Source organism: Leptodactylus fuscus, chromosome 2, assembly GCF_031893055.1.
Source record: "Leptodactylus fuscus isolate aLepFus1 chromosome 2, aLepFus1.hap2, whole genome shotgun sequence".
Taxonomy (NCBI): Eukaryota; Metazoa; Chordata; class Amphibia; order Anura; family Leptodactylidae; genus Leptodactylus; species Leptodactylus fuscus.
This window is the reverse complement of record NC_134266.1, coordinates 192,598,205-192,614,298: the sequence shown is the minus strand read 5'-3', so window position 1 is coordinate 192,614,298 and position 16,094 is coordinate 192,598,205. Positions and strand designations below refer to the sequence as shown.

The 16,094-nt window shown below is 40.8% G+C and overlaps 1 protein-coding gene and 1 non-coding gene across 3 annotated transcripts in view; both read right to left on the bottom strand.

Moving 5' to 3' along the window:
* Positions 1-9,235: 9,235 nt before the first annotated feature.
* TRNAF-GAA (transfer RNA phenylalanine (anticodon GAA)) lies at positions 9,236-9,308 on the bottom strand. The gene has a single exon. It is a non-coding gene; the product is annotated as a tRNA-Phe (tRNA).
* A 1,963-nt stretch (positions 9,309-11,271) lies between these two features.
* The window catches only part of TGDS (TDP-glucose 4,6-dehydratase), a 29,466-nt gene continuing 24,643 nt past the window's right edge, over positions 11,272-16,094 (bottom strand). The window contains exons 11-12 of one of the 2 annotated variants that reach the window (XM_075265361.1): positions 15,033-15,130; positions 11,272-12,904 (exon numbers count right to left, since the gene is read on the bottom strand). In XM_075265361.1, the coding sequence (XP_075121462.1) occupies positions 12,828-12,904; positions 15,033-15,130 (175 nt within the window). In that variant the 3' untranslated portion in view covers positions 11,272-12,827. The remainder of the gene's footprint in view (positions 12,905-15,032; positions 15,131-16,094) is intronic. The other variant, XM_075265360.1, reaches the window with a different exon arrangement.

Here is a 16,094-nt window from a genome sequence, read left to right as displayed (position 1 = left end):
CCTCCTCCATCTCTGCCCCCAGATTCATGTCCCCCCATCTCTGCCCCCAGATTCATGTCCTCCATCTCTGCCCCCAGATTCATGTCCCCTCCATCTCTGCCCCCAGATTCATGTCCCCTCCATCTCTGCCCCCAGATTCATGTCCCCTCCATCTCTGCCCCAGATTCATGTCCCCCATCTCTGCCCCAGATTCATATCCCCCATCTCTGCCCCCAGATTCATGTCCCCTCCATCTCTGCCCCCAGATTCATGTCCCCCATCTCTGCCCCAGATTCATGTCCCCCATCTCTGCCCCAGATTCATGTCCCCCATCCCGCGGGCCGCATGTTTGACATGCCTGGTTCAGATGGTGATGTGGTGTCAGTAGTGTTATTGGAGGTTGCAGGCCTTCCTGAATAGGTGAGTCTTCAGGACCTTCTTGAAGCCTGTGATTGTGGGGCTCAGTCTTACAGGTATGTGTCTTGGTAAGGAGCTCCAGAGTATGGGGGATGCACGGGAGAAATCTTGGAGATGTTTGTGTGAAGAGCGGATGAGAGCAGAGCGGAGTAGGAGGTCTTTGGATAATCTGAGGTTACATGTGGGCAGGTAGCAAGAGATAAGGTCGGAGATATATGGAGGGGACAGGTTGTGGATGGCTTTGTATGTTAACGTAAGTAGCTTGAACTTAATTCGCTGGGCTATAGGTAGCCAGTGAAGGGATTGGCAGTGGGGAGCAGCTGATGAACAATGAAGGTCTTAATTCCAGGGGGTGTTCTAGGCATCAAGGCAAAGCATTTGAGTCCATATTAGAAACTGAAGAGTGAGCTGGAAATGACACTTGTTTTTGTTTGTTTTTATTTTTGCAATATCAGGTGTGACCAGGCAGGTTTTCTCATGCCATAACCAGGCTATACTGGTGTAACTTATGACACAGAGAGCTGTCCAGAGTTATAGGGTGCAGCTTGGCTTTTATTGTGGCACACTTTATGTTTGGTCATGGCGGAAACTCTGCAGAATAAAAATCATCACAATACAGTCCCTGCACATTGGACTAGCGAATCCCATCCTCACACTATAGTTTTGGAAGTCGTAGCATGTCAATTATACCTACAGAAATGCCAGCGGTTTCCCTATAGGTATAATGGAGGCAGAAAGTCTGCAGAAGAAACCTCTGTGGAGTTTCTGTGAAAAGCTCTGTGGGAAAAACTGTGATGCATTGCACAGCTCCACAGGTTCTGGTGCAGTTGGAGATTTTTCTTTGGTCCACACTATTCCTAAAAAAAATCATTTCCGTTCATTCAGTGCACAATACGCTAAATAGGTTCTCTACTTTTAGGGGCCATACGCACGGAGGAAAATGGCGAGGAATTTGGTGTGGAATTTCAGCGCTGAAAAACAAAGCCTCCCATTGACTTCAAAGGGTTCCCTTTTCAGCAGAAAAGGGAACCCTTTGAAGTCAAAGGGAGGCTTTTTTTACAGAGCTGAATTTCCACACCAAATTCCTCACCATTTTCCTCCATGTGAATGGACCCTTAGGTGGTGGTCCTGCAACGGAGCAGAAAGTCAGGGACAGCCCATCTGACAGTAGAGAGCCTAATTAGCATATTAGATACAGAAACAAACAGAAATGATTGCTCAGAAACAGTAGAAGCATAACAAAAAAAAATTCTGTGATGGCATCAGTGGAGCCAAAATTATTGAAGAATATAAAGAATTGGAGTTGGTGGATATGATGAAAGGTTCTCTTTATGACCCCTTGCAGACAACCATGGCCATGATCAGTGTGCAATCCGTATATTTCACTACGCGGGGACACAGTCTAAGGCCAGTTGCACACTGCGTAATTCACGGTAACGCATACGGGCCCATAGAAATGAATGGGTCAGTGTGCTATCCATGTATTTCGCGGATAGCACACTGAACATTCTTTCCTATGGGCCCTAATAGACGATATATGTGTGTTTCACAGTAATTGGTTTGATTTATATGTATTCTAGTGAAAAGAGGCTTGAACCTCGTTTGATTGAAAGTCCCATAGATTGCAATATAGTTGTTAATGTCTGGGTTTTTTTTTCTTTTATCACTGTCATGTCCATGTAGGCTTGCAAAACAACACAAAGAACAAGTGACAAATATTTCTTCTGTTAAAAAAAAAATCATCAAATCTATTTTATCATACATAAATGTCAACATGTGTGGATAAGCCTGTCTCGTAAGAATATATGAACAGTGCTGATGCTTAGTCACCTAATACTCTGCTGACAACTTAAGACTATAGCGTTCTGGCTGTGAGGTTGGATTCAGAATATTTCTAGTAATCACATAATGTAATATACATATGACAAAAGTAATACCATAGAAAATGAGTCAATGACTAAGGCCCCATATAGCGATATGTTAAAAAAAAAAAAAAAGACATTGTGGAAATAATGCAGCAAAAACAAGTTTTTCTCTTTGCGTTTTTTTTCTTCCTCTATTACAAATATATAGGAAAACCTTCCAGATTCTACAGCTAAAATTAACATGCTGCATTTTTCTAAAATACATAGAAGGACAACCCATTTAAGGAGACATAGGATTGTATTCTTTTGGTTTTCATAATTAAATAATAATTAATAATAATAAGTATTAATAATAATTAATACTTTTTGTCTTTTTAAACAGTGTGAACAGTGTTTTATAAAGTTGACATCTTTAGGTTGATATTTATAGACGTTACATGTATTATCAGCTTATATTTTATATAAAGCACATTTATAGCTCATAAAAGAGAACAAAATTAAAGCACAACACATGGAGCAATAGTGTACAGCTAGTCCTCGACTTACGACATTGATCCGTTCTTACGCGGCGTAGGAACAGATCAACGTGATTTAGTGTGCAGCGGCTCGGAACCAAGGAAGACTGTACCATATACAGTACAGTACAATCTTCCTCGGTTCCGAGCTGCTGCACACTAAATCACGTACTGTACAGGGAGAGCTGGCAGCTTGCATTTATGCAGGAGCTTACTTTTTCTCATAGGAATGCATTGGCCAGCGTTGATTGGCCAGTGTACAGCATTCAGCCAATCAACACTGGCCAGGAGGCGGAGTCTAATATCGGACCACAATGGAGACTGCTGTGGTCTGATCTTAGACTCAGTCTCCTCACGGACGAGCCTCCAGCAGAACCAGCATTGATTGGCTGAATGCTGTACACTAGCCAATCAAATCTGGTCAATTCATTCCTATGAGAAAAAGTCAGCTCCCTTGTAACAGCAAGCTGCCAGCTCTCCCACTAGCAAGGACGAGCCTGCTGCAGAACCAGCATTGATTTGCCGCAGGCTCGTCCTTGCTAGTCAGGAGTGCTGGCAGCTTGCTGTTACGAGGAAGCTTTACTTTTTAGCTCATCTCTAGTCGTAACCACAAAACGTCGTAACCCGAGACCGTCGTAACCCGAGGACTACCTGTATATGAAATGCTTGTGCATATAGTTTATTACAGGGCTGTTTTCACCATATAAGACAAATATGTGCCTAGTGTCAGACAAGCAAAGACATAGGTATAGGGAGTAGCACAACCAGCAATTCCTCTTCTGGCTTAGACCACATTCACATGACAGAGCAAAAATGTTCACCACATGGTTGTTTTAAAACCATGAATGTGTATGTTTCTATTCACGTTTTTTTTTTTGATGGACAGTTTTTCACAGCCGCCAAAAAACCTGACATGCTCTTTGTGAATTTTTACAGACATAGATATAACCATGTGAATAGAACCATAGACATTCATAGGTTTAAAAACAGCTGTGTGATGGGTTTTAATTCACTCATTTGAATAAGTTAGTTCAATAGGCTTCATTGGACCGCCACAACGATTTTTAACTGACATTAGGTCCATGAAAAACTGCACTGGTATGTGAATAAGGACTTAGGGTGAGGCCCCTGCGGAAACACAGTTTTTTTGCTTCCTTTTGTTGTTGTTGTTGTTGTTGTTTTTGAGTCAAAGGTAAAAATGGCTGCAACCTCAGATTACACTTCCTTCTAATCTGTAAAATAAGGAGCAGTGATGGAGAAACAAAAGGTTGATAACTGCTGGTAAGCAGTAGTATGAATATTTTGGACTGGCTTGTCACTGTGCTATTGAGGTGATCTGTATAAAATATGTCCCCATTAATTAATGCAGCAAGATATATTGCACATATCACATGCAATAATATTGCTACAGAAGGTGAAAATGCTGCAGTCTGAGGGCCGTGCACATGGAGTTAACGCGAGCGCATTTTTGCATAATACACGTGTATAGAATACACGTGTAAAAATAACACTCCCATTGACTTCAATGAAATCTTTTACACATGTAAAAAAAAGCGTCAAAAAAATGCGCCAAAAAACGCGACGCATTTTTTACACGTGTAAAAAATTTAATTGGAGTCAATGGGAGTGTTATTTTTACACGTGTATTCTACACACGTGTATTATGCAAAAATGTGCTCGCATTAACTCCATGTGCACGGGCCCTATATGAGTCTTGATGGTGCCTGGAAGCTCTTGTGTGCTGGTATACTTTATACCAGTTTCAGTTGTGCAAACAAGCAAAAAGTTGCTAATTTTGCACAAATTTTATTTATTTTTTTAAACACCATAGATGTGATAAATGTCCCCTATTATTTGATGCTGTAACCAGTCAATGCTTGGCCAGCAATATATAAACTGAGAGGAGCTGTAAAATCTGACAAGCCTTCTACAGAATTTTTTTTAGTATGGTGACTGATCATAAACGTAGGTTATTAATATAATAATCTTGGATAAACTTTTTACAGGAAAAAAATATTATTGTAGTATTTTTACTGTTTTTTCTTGAATGCATTCCCGAATTGAAACTCATGTTTCGCTGAAAAAATACGGCTGGAGATATTGGGTCAAATGATATTCTAAATTCCATAAGCATAAAACAATTATAAGCGCTTAGCTGAGCAGGGTCTTGTGCTTTAGCCAACCTTCGCAAAGTCATAAGAACTTTATAGCAGATTGTGGGCAATCAACATATCTGTGAACCAATCATCTAGATTATACAACAGGGATTAGTACCCATGAGTGCCTCACATCAATAGCGCCATAATAAGGCTGGAATGTGCCGTTTCTGAACATTAACTGAGATATTTGCTTCATTGAACATGGAAGAGTGAGAATATACATGTGAACGTTCATATTCATTAGTAATCTCAATAATGTTACAATAAAAATAAATTATATTGGAAATGTGCCTTGCTAAATCAGACATAAAATAACTTGATTTTGAGAAACAAACCATATTCAGATATACCTTGTAGCCAAGACATCTCACAATAATAATTACTACAAAACCAATATAGAGAGTCTACCGCCACCAAAATCACTTCGAAACCCCTTATCTTCTGGTGTAGGGACCATTAGCGGTACACTGAACATACCTTTTTGTGGTAGTCTTGCTGCCAAATAAAATGACCTTCTAATCTATATGCAAATAAATGGTTTGGTGCACCTGAGGCATGGCAAAACCTAAGGGAGCCTTCACACGGAATTTACGCTCCGCTCATTCTGAACGTAAACTCGTTCAGAGTGAACGGCGTAAAAAACAGATCGCATTGACTTCAATGGGTGCCGGCATACGCAATGGGAGGCTTTTTTTTAACCTATTGGTTTCAATGTGATACGCGCAAGTGCGTGTGATACAACAGTTAGAGGCGAGTGCTGGCTTGGTTATACAGCCGGCATCCACCTTGTATGGAGAGGGCTCAGCTGGGGGCAGTGAAAAAAAAATAAAAACAGTTGCAAACTCGCCTGTCCCTGATTCTCGGTTGTCCTCCCGCGCCTTCCAGTTCTTCTGCTCCAGCGGCTTCTTCTCTGTCTCTTCCGGAGTTCCGCTGAGGCCGCTGACTGGCCTCAACAGTCAGTCACGTAAGGGCCCCTTCACACGGAGTAAATGCACGTGTATTTTGGCAAAATACACATGTAAAAATAAGACTCCCATTGACTTCAATGACATTTTACACGTGTATTTTGACGTGTATTTTGATGTGTATTTTGACGTGTTTTTTTACACGTGTAAAAAAATGTCATTGAAGTCAATGGGAGTCTTATTTTACACGTGTATTTTGCCAAATTACACGCGCGTTTACTCCGTGTGAAGGGGCCCTAAGATTGCATTCTAACATAGCGGCAGCTGCATGAGGATGAAACCCTGCCAAGGATCACATGATTATACATAATTATGTTTGTATGTGTAATTGCAGAATCACTGGCATCGGTTTGTGGGTGCAGTTTCGTAAACTTGCAGCTGTCAGTGCTGAAAGACACATTATTGGTGGTCCAAATCTGATTGTATAACATATTTCCCAGATCCAAATTGGGGAGAATCTCATGATGGAAATGTACGTATACCCGTCCATAATTTACACAGTTAACATTTTTTATATGTAGATTGTGAGCCCCACGTAGAGCTCACAATGTACATTTTTCCCTATCAGTATGTCTTTTTTGGAATATGGGATGGAAATCCATGCAAACACGGGGAGAACATACAAACTCCTTGCAGATGGTTTTCTGTCCTTGGTGGGATTTGAACACCAGGACTCCAGCACTGCAGGGCTGCAGTGCTAACCACTGAGCCACCGTGTGGCCCCTAACACTTTTAATTTATCTAAATGTCTTTAACATTTTTAGTTTTCATTTATTTATTAAAGAGGATCGTTCACCTCCTGGGGCACGTGTGGTGTAATACACCGCTAGAAAACTGACAGTGCGCTGAATTCAGGGCACTATCGGCTTTCACTTTCTGTGCCCCCGGTGAAGAGCTATTGGTGCCGATACCGTAGCTCTTCACTGTCAAAAGGGTGTTTGTGACAGTCAGTCAGGAACGTCCTTCCTCACAGTAGCATCTATTGCGCTGTACTGTGAGAGGGGGTGTTGCTTACCACCCAGTGATGACGCTGAGCGGTGAGGAATGCCCCCACAGTACTCGTCTATGGACGAGTACTATCAGGAGGGGAGGGGGCGTTCCTCACCACTCTCACAGTATAGCACAATAGACGCTACTGTGAGGAAGGGCGATCGTGACTGACTGTCAGAAACGGCATAATGACAGTGAAGAGCTACGATACCGGCACCGATAGTTCTTCACCAGGGGCACAGAACGTGAAAGCCGATAGTGCGCTGAACTTGTTCCTTGTGCTGTGCCTGTGATTGTTCCAGCATCTCAGCAGCTGGCTGGCACGCCATATAATGAGCGTGTTGTTGGAGTCGATGATCCGCCTGCTCCGGTGTTTCGGCAGCTGTCAAGCTGGCTTGCCACTGAACTCATTCCTCGCGCCGTGCCCGTGATTGTTCCGGCATCTCAGCCACTGGCTGGCACGCCATATAATGATGTTGCTGGCGTCGATGATCCACCTGCTTCGGCGTTTTGGCTGCTGTAAGAGCCGCTTGATTCCTAGCTTGCTCAATCCTCCAGAGCTCCGCTTGAGGAGAACTCTGTTGACTTCTGACTACCTTCATAGCTCTCATTGTTTTAAAATTTTGCGACAAATTAAATTTTCTTTTCCCGGCATGTTTAAAATTGGCAAACTACCAATTTGGATTAAAGGGGTTTTTCCATGTCAGTGTCTCAGCACGCTGCCTGGAACAGATCAGAAAATAGGCAAAAGAGATAACAGACCTGGCTTTATCAGCAATCTGCAATTACCTGAGAGATCTGCCAAGAGCAGTTTAATATAGTACAGTATATGAACATAAATTCATAACAGTTGTGAAGCCATGTCATTTACTGGGATTAAAAGTAGTTTATGTGTTAATCCAGGTTACAAACTATGTGCAAAATTTCATCCAAATCCATTCAGCCGTTTTTGTGTCATTGAGTAACAAACATACAAACATATAAACTTTCACATTTATAATATTAGTAGGATTAGTAGGATAGGATGATACAGTGCATTGAATTCAGATGTATAATTCGGCAATATTTTGTATGGAGAGAACTAAGGAGGCATTATATTGTGTGAGGGTGCTATTATAATGTATAGGGGTACTACGGAGGCTATATCACTGTATGTTACAAACAGGAGGAAATATTTCTGGAGCACAAAAGGACTTGGTGGGGTCATACAGACGGGTGTATAGGAAGGACTGGGCAGAGTGGTGCTAGGTTCACACTAGCGCTGACTCTCAATCATTCAGGTCTGTCTGGAGACTCGAACAACAGCGCTTACACACAGCCCAATGGACCCTATTGACTTAATGGGTTCTGTTGGTTGTCCGTCATTTTGAAACTAAAAGCGGCAGAGAAAAATCCTCCATGTGGGACTTTTTTCTCTGCTGATTTTCAGCAAACTTAGTAATGGAGTCCACAAGTAGTTGACTACCTCAGATCTATAGTGTGAGGTTGGACACAAAACATTTACTCCATATACAGGTAGCCTTCATGTAAAATGTTTGGATTACACCAAATCATTTTAATATGAGCAAATAAAAAAGACTATGAGGGAGATTTACGCTAGGTTCACACCAGCGTTCGATCTCCATTTTCAGGTTTCCGTCTTCTGCATGCAAAAGACGGAAACCTGTCATGCCGAGTCCGGCTGTGAGCGCCGGTGAGTGTTTTATGCGCTCAGCGACGAAACTGTTTTTTTTTTAAAACCAGACACAGAGTACTACATGTCCAACTTTGTGTCCGGTTTAAAAAAAAAAAAAACGGTTTCACCGCGGAGAGCATAAAACACTCACTGGCGCACACGACTGGAGACTTTTCAAGCCCATTCAAATGAATGGGCTTAAAAAATTCCAGCAGGTTTCCGTCTCCTGCCCCTGTTTTGTGCAGGAAACGGAAACCTGCGGAACGGAGTGCGAGCTCTTATTAGTAATGGCGCAATACGACAGTCTCTCCAGTGCGACGTGTTTGTCAACAAGACACATGGTAAATATGGTGCAATGCTTTAATACCGAGCTCCGCAGCCAGCTTGCTAGTCACAAGATGTCTGCGATGGTAACACCTCTTTATTGCCAGGCACAAGCTGCTGCTTTTTCAACAAAAACATTGGGATGATGTAAAGGCACTTCATAAATACTAGCTTTACAGAATATCCCTTAGACTATGCTCGTGCAGCAGCTATATTGCAGTACAATGCCCATAACCATTAACTATGACGTAATGGAAACATAAAAGTGCGAATAAGTCTGACAGAATGATTGTGTGATTATTACGTCAGACAAATATGAACATAAAAAAGGGAACCCCCCCATAGCTGCCGAAACCCGGGATCGAACCAGGGACCTTTAGATCTTCAGTCTAACGCTCTCCCAACTGAGCTATTTCGGCGCCATGCACCCTCCCTGTTGTCGATGCTACTATGATCTCTAGTGGCCGTTCATGTAATTACACCCATATCTACTTCCTCTGTTCTTTTCTGTAAAGCTGCTAACAGCCGTGTCCTGTGATATCGCCGCGCTCCTCATGTTTATTCTCAGTGCATCGATAGACAGAGCGCGCTACGTGCTCAGCTGCGCAGGCGCAGAGTAACAGCACGGACTTACAGGGGGTAGTCCTGTCTGTGGGTGCCGTGTAGAATCCGCAGCGGCCATACATAACCCCTGTATTCGTATTCCCTGCACATTCACAGCTGAGCCCATCCCAGTGACCCGGAGTACAGGCCACATTCTGCTAATTCCCCAATTTCTCATAAACAGAGTTTTGTCTGTATTATGGCAGAGGTTGCCGTGCCCGGTGCATTGCACAGATCCTGTCATAACGTTATCAGCTGCTCGGTTGTACAGCATGTACAGGGTTAATGCAGCTTCCAACCTTTGTACACTGACTAACTTCTCCAAAGTACTATTTCCCGCGTGAACGTGTCTCATGACTTTCTGTGTCATTGTCCTATCTACTATTAATAGTTCATTTACCCTGTACTATAGTAGAATAAAAACATGGTGGAATACTTTTTCCGAAAAAGTGAAAAAATATGTATTCCAACCAAGTCTTTTGGCACACATAGAGTATATGGGCTGTATACTGTAGGCACTTATTGTAGAATACATTTTCTAAGTGTGCAAAAATACACCTCATGTACACATAGTCAGGGATGGCATGAGAGTCCCTGGTACCCCATAGTACAAACAGCTGGCACCCACAGGTCACCTCACCCCTAGGGAATGGTATCTCCATAATACAGTGCACTTTTGGTTTTCTATCAGATTTATATGAAATATGGAGAGAAAATGTATGTGTGCGGCACTATAATACTTTCATTAGCGAGCGGTAGTTACACCACTAGTGCACATGCATGTGTAATGGCGGTATTAGGACATGATTCACATTGGACAATTTAGTACCAAAATTTCGGCAGCATTGAGCTGTGACTGCAGAAATGTATGCGACAGTCTTATTCATAGAGTTCTGAAAGCTCCATTTAAGAAGAAAAAGGAGAGAGACTTGTATAAAATTGGACACATTTATTACCAATTTACAAAGGGCACTTTGTAGAAAATAATTTACATACATACATAAAATTAGAAACTTTTTTGTTTAGATTGGACTTTGATTGAAACAAGCTTCTTCTCTTTTCTACAGTTCATGACATTTGGTTACACATTTCTGTATATATACAGGACCTGCAGCAGAAGCTTTCCCCCTCCCCCAAATCAATGACCTATTACTATACACATAAAATATATTTTATGTGTATAGTAATAAATCGAATAAATAACACTGTGTGATGTCCCGGACAACAAAAAAGAAAAAAAATAACCATCCATTCCAATAACATCTGAAAGATTTCATAATTAATAAAGTGCAAGTTGTATAAGATGTAAATATCTCTCTTCATATCATTCAGAACATCCATAATAATGTCTTTACTTAAAATGGTTTCATTTCCTGTTGTATAAATGACTTATTACGCCTTAAGGAAGGCGTATTCTTCTGTTGTACAAGCACTAAATGGGTTAGAGAACAGGTGGTCATAAGGTCAATATGGCGGTCAATGCCATGATACATAAGGCGACACACACACTTTGATCAAAGGCTTATAATAACTGACTGTAACATTAAAATGTATTAGACACATAAGTACATATAGACTTAAAGAGTACCTCCAATTATAGAACAAGTCTTCATAAGGTGCAGGTGCATAAAAGAAACTGGATTCTATATTATTAAAGAAATATATATATATATATATATATATATATATATATATATATATATATACACACACACATAAAGCACTAGGTTAACTCTATCTTGGTAAGATAATGTGTTAACACTGCAAAGAGTAGGGCAATGAAAATCAATCCCACCCTCCCTGATCCACAGACCACTGTATGTGAGGCTGGATATGGATATGGCAGCTAGAGAAATAAACAGTCTAAAGTGAAGATGAGGAGAGCAGCCTAATGACTGAGAAAGAAACAGATTTCTACATAAAGATATACTACAAGGTTTCTCATATTATCTGCACTATTTACTTATGAAAGGTGGTTTTATAATTGGTGGAACACTGTAAAGAGGTTCCCCATGAAATGTCCTTTGCTGGTCCTCTGTTATTCCTATTGGAAGTTTATAAATTGACAACTGGGTGTCAGTGTTCTTTGGTCACATCGTGCCCCTACACAATCTTCCATATTAGCACTGGGACAGCATCAGACTGTCTAGGGATTCCGCCCTCCCCAAATGACATCCAACTGTCAATTTATTTAGAAACTTCTAGAAGAAATAACAGAACAAATATTTTTTTATTTTTATGCTCTAGCCTGTAAACTGTGGCATGTGACAACAATATGACCCTCCAGCTGACACGTTACACCTACAAACTCTTGTAAATTCTTTGAGTCGCAATTTATTACGGTAAATAGTTTTAGACAATTTCTGTGCAATGCTGTCAGGTGACTGGGGCTTACTGGAAAGGGTTAAATCTGGCACATTTTCAAACAATCCAGCCTAGGTTGGCGCTAAGGGTATATTCACACAGTGGAATTTGCTATGGATATTGTGGCAGATGGGAGGCAGCAATTGCAGCACAACACTGAAGAAAAAAAAAAATTAGCGTCCTGCTCAATCGTGTTGCGGAATCCACAGCTTGAGAATCCCCTCTGCTCAGGCCCATCCATCTGACATAATCTAGGCTGGAATAATGCAGGGAAGAAAAAACCAGGGTGGATGTGTCAACCTCAAATTGCTCTTTCTTTTCCATCGTGTGATCATACTCTTAGGCCTCGTGCACACGACACTGTTTTCATGGCTAGCACACCGACCCATTATATACTAAAGCTCCATACACACAACTGTATGGAGCCAGGAGTAACTTAGGACAGGTCCTATTCCTGTCCTTTTTCGGCCTGGTGACACACACAAATAGTCGTGTGCATGTTGCCTTAGATAGTATGGCACAGCCCCAGTGTCTTATGTGTGGAGAGAAGGTCAGTTTCCTCATTCATTCCTATCAGAGCCTGGATGTTAGTCTCGTAGGAGTATTGAAAGGGACTTCTTGTCCATGAGATACTGTATCAGGTGGAGAGTCAAAGTGCCAGTCACATGACACAGCTAAGGACCACAAGGGAGTAGAGAATTCCCAAATACAGCCATGAAATAGAAAGGTACATGTGGTAAACTGTAGTGAACTGAATCTAGCAGGCCAGAGAATAAACAGATTGATGGGATAGTTCTGCTTAATTCTATGGCAGTCAAACATTCACATTCATCTATTTTGTAACATTGTTAGAGGCAAACTATGGATTGTGCAATTGTGCAAGTGAATACATTATACTTCATGTTTTCTTCAGAGGTAGAATCAGGAGAAGTATAATGTTGGGTTCCTTGCTTCCTCTGCTTCTCCGGGAACTATGCTTGACAAGTAAATGGCTCTAATGCATCCGCTGCATTCTTCCAGTTGTGGAAATTGTTTTTATACCATTCAACTAGAACAGAAAAAAAATAAAATTAAATGAAGAGATCTGACATTTGCTAGCCAAGGCAATAAAATAGCACACATGTGATTCTGTATTAACCCCTTCCCGCCGATGGCATTTTTTGATTTTTGTTTTCCCGTTTTTGACTCTCCCCCTCCCAAACCCCATAACTTTTTTTATTTCTCCGCTCTCAGAGCCATATGAGGTCTTAATCTTTGCAGAACAAATTTTTCTTCATGATGCCGCCATTAATGATTCTGTATAATGTACTGGGAAGCTGGAAAAAAATTCAGAATGGGGTGGATTTGAAGGAAAAGTGTATTTCTGCGATATTCTTATTGGATTCGTTCGTTTTTACGGCAATCACCGTGCAGTCAAAATATCATGTCACCTGTATTCTATGTTTCGGTAAAATTCTGGGGATACCAAATTTATATGGTTTTATTTACATTTTAACCCCTTAACAAAAATCCAAAACGGTGGCAATTTTTTTTTTTCTAAAAGTCGCCATATTCTGACAGCTGTAACCTTTTTATACTTCCGTTTACGGGGATGCATAGGGCGTCTTTTTTTTGCAGGGCTGGATGTACTTTTTAGTTCTACCATTTTGGGGAATTGCTTTTGCTTTGATCATTTTTTAATTCAAATTATTATCAAAGTCAAAACAGTGAAAAAATGGCGGTTTGGTACTTTTGACTTTTTTTTCCCCGCTATAGAGATTTGTAGAGCAGGTGTTTTAAGGCTCCCAGGCCGCCGCCATAATTAAACACCCGGCATGCGCCCGCCGGCATGCGCAGGTGGCTCTACTAGTGTCTCACTGGCAGAGCCAACTGCGCAGGCGTTGGAGGTGACGCAGGAGGAAGACGACAGAGAAGGGGAGGATCCAGCCGAAGATAGAAGCATTGCAGGATCGTGTTCTTGAGCAGCAGTGGGGACACCCCCATTGCATTTTCAGCGCTAGGGCCTGCCCCCCATTGCTGCCAGAGAACTAATTTACATACCGGTAAAAACTGGTATTTCTAAGGAACGGTGCGGCAGAAATCACATCTAAAGGTAAGAGACGATCTAAAGGTAAGAGACGAATAGCCTTTCTAAAGGCTATTCCGACGTCTTATCCACAAAAAAAAGAGGTTTTAATGGTAGAATCCCTTTAAGTATAAAATAATCACAAGTATACCAAGTTGATCTCTTGTCTTGCTATTAAAACGCCCATTCAGCCACCTCTGGGAAAGCTGGGTAACTCCCATGATGTCCTCCTGCTATAGGAGTTATCACCCACCTTAGGCTAAGCTAAAATTATTGTCATTACAATCCATTGCTCTTATCAAGCATAGAATGAGAGATATGAACTTAAAAACAGGAAAACAGTACTTTCTGTCCATATTCACTCTAATGTAAAAAAAAAACATGACAGAGGATTATGTATGCACACAGACATAGCATTTTTTTTTAATAAACACTGACTATGTACATGGACAGTTTCAAAATAAAGGCTTTTGACAAGTGTTTCTGAAATACAGATGTTATATACTAACTGAATCTGGGTAAAATTCTGATTATTTTACCTCTGGAGTAACCCTTTTATTACACAAATCTATAATCTGAGATGTAAAATAGAATTTCACATCTCAGTGGATATTACATTTTCCGGTATATTTTCTGCTTAAAAGCATTGGATTCAGCAGCTTACAGGCAGAGTGGAACCACACAGAGAACAACATACTGTATTGTCTAATGTTCCTTCTAAGGATTACAGAATGGAGTGATAGTACAGTAGTACACTGCAATGCAATGCAGTAGTAGCTAAAAAGGTCCAAATGAAAACAGTGAGATGTAAAACATAAAAAAAACCCACAAAACAAACAAGCACATATACACACACACAAAAACAAACTCTTCAATCCCATATAGATGCTTTAATCCCTGTCTGTCAGACTTTACAGGCAATGATTATGTGCTGTAACTAAGCGCTCACAATGTAGTCAGTAAGTATAGCGCATGACCCCTAAGGCCAGTGCAGTTTTTTTTAATTCTATTTTAGGGCATTTACAAAATTATAACAAGGCTCTTGCTCAAAAAGTTGATTGAACTTTTTCTATGAAAAAATAAATAAATAAATAAATAAAATACAACATACTTGTTCTTTCAATGCCTTCCTTCCACTGTACTTTTGGTCTCCATCCCAGGCTGTGCATTTTTTCAGACCTCATCAAATAGCGAAGATCATTGACAGGCCTTAATTAATAAATAAATAAAAAGTTAACTTGTTAGATGTTTTTGTTTTGTATTTAATAATAGTTTAACCAAACTTCTTTACTTGGAAATTGCTTGGATTACACAGCATACCATGTTATCTCCCTTATGTGTTATGCATAAATATTAACAAACTGACATCATATTGTTAAAAATCCACAAACACATGCAGAAGATGTATTAAATATAAGTACCGTGTATATTCAAGTATAAACCGAGTTTTTCAACACAGTTTTTGTGCTGAAAAAGCCCCCCTCGGTTTATACTCGAGTCAAGCAAAAAAAAAAAAAAAAATAGAAAAATTGTATTTTAGTAATAGTAATGTATAGAATCTGTCATGAAATAGAGAAAAAAAATAAAGAAGCTTTAGAAAAGTAAAATAAACAAATACAATAAATAAAAGTTCTAAATCCCTCCTTTCCCTAGAATACTTATAAAAGTAGAAAATGAATGAAACACAAACACATTAGGTATCCCTGTGTCTGAGAGTGCCCGATCTACTGAATATAGGGTATCTGCAGTGCTCCTTTTCCGTCAAGAAGGGGTTAATAGGAGCACTGCAGATACCCTATATTCAGCCAGACTGAATTCCAAGTGGGGGATAAAAACCCAGTCCTCAAGCTCAGGGAAGGGGCAGACAGACAACCAAAACACCCCCCTCCTTTTCCCAGCACCTACTGCACCCAAAAACTCCGACCATTTTAATTTTTGAAATTTTCCAGAAGCTGCTGCATCCAACCCCCCCCCAAACCCCCCCCCCCTCCCCCCAGGCTTAAACTCGAGTCAATAAGTTTTACCAGTTTTTTGTGGTAAAATTAGGGGGCTCGGCTTATATTCAGGTCGGCTTATACTCGAGTATATACGGTACTTAACCCCTTCCCGACATGCACCTTAATAGTACGGCGCATGTCGGGTCTGTAACTATGGCGGCCGCCCGGGAGCCGGG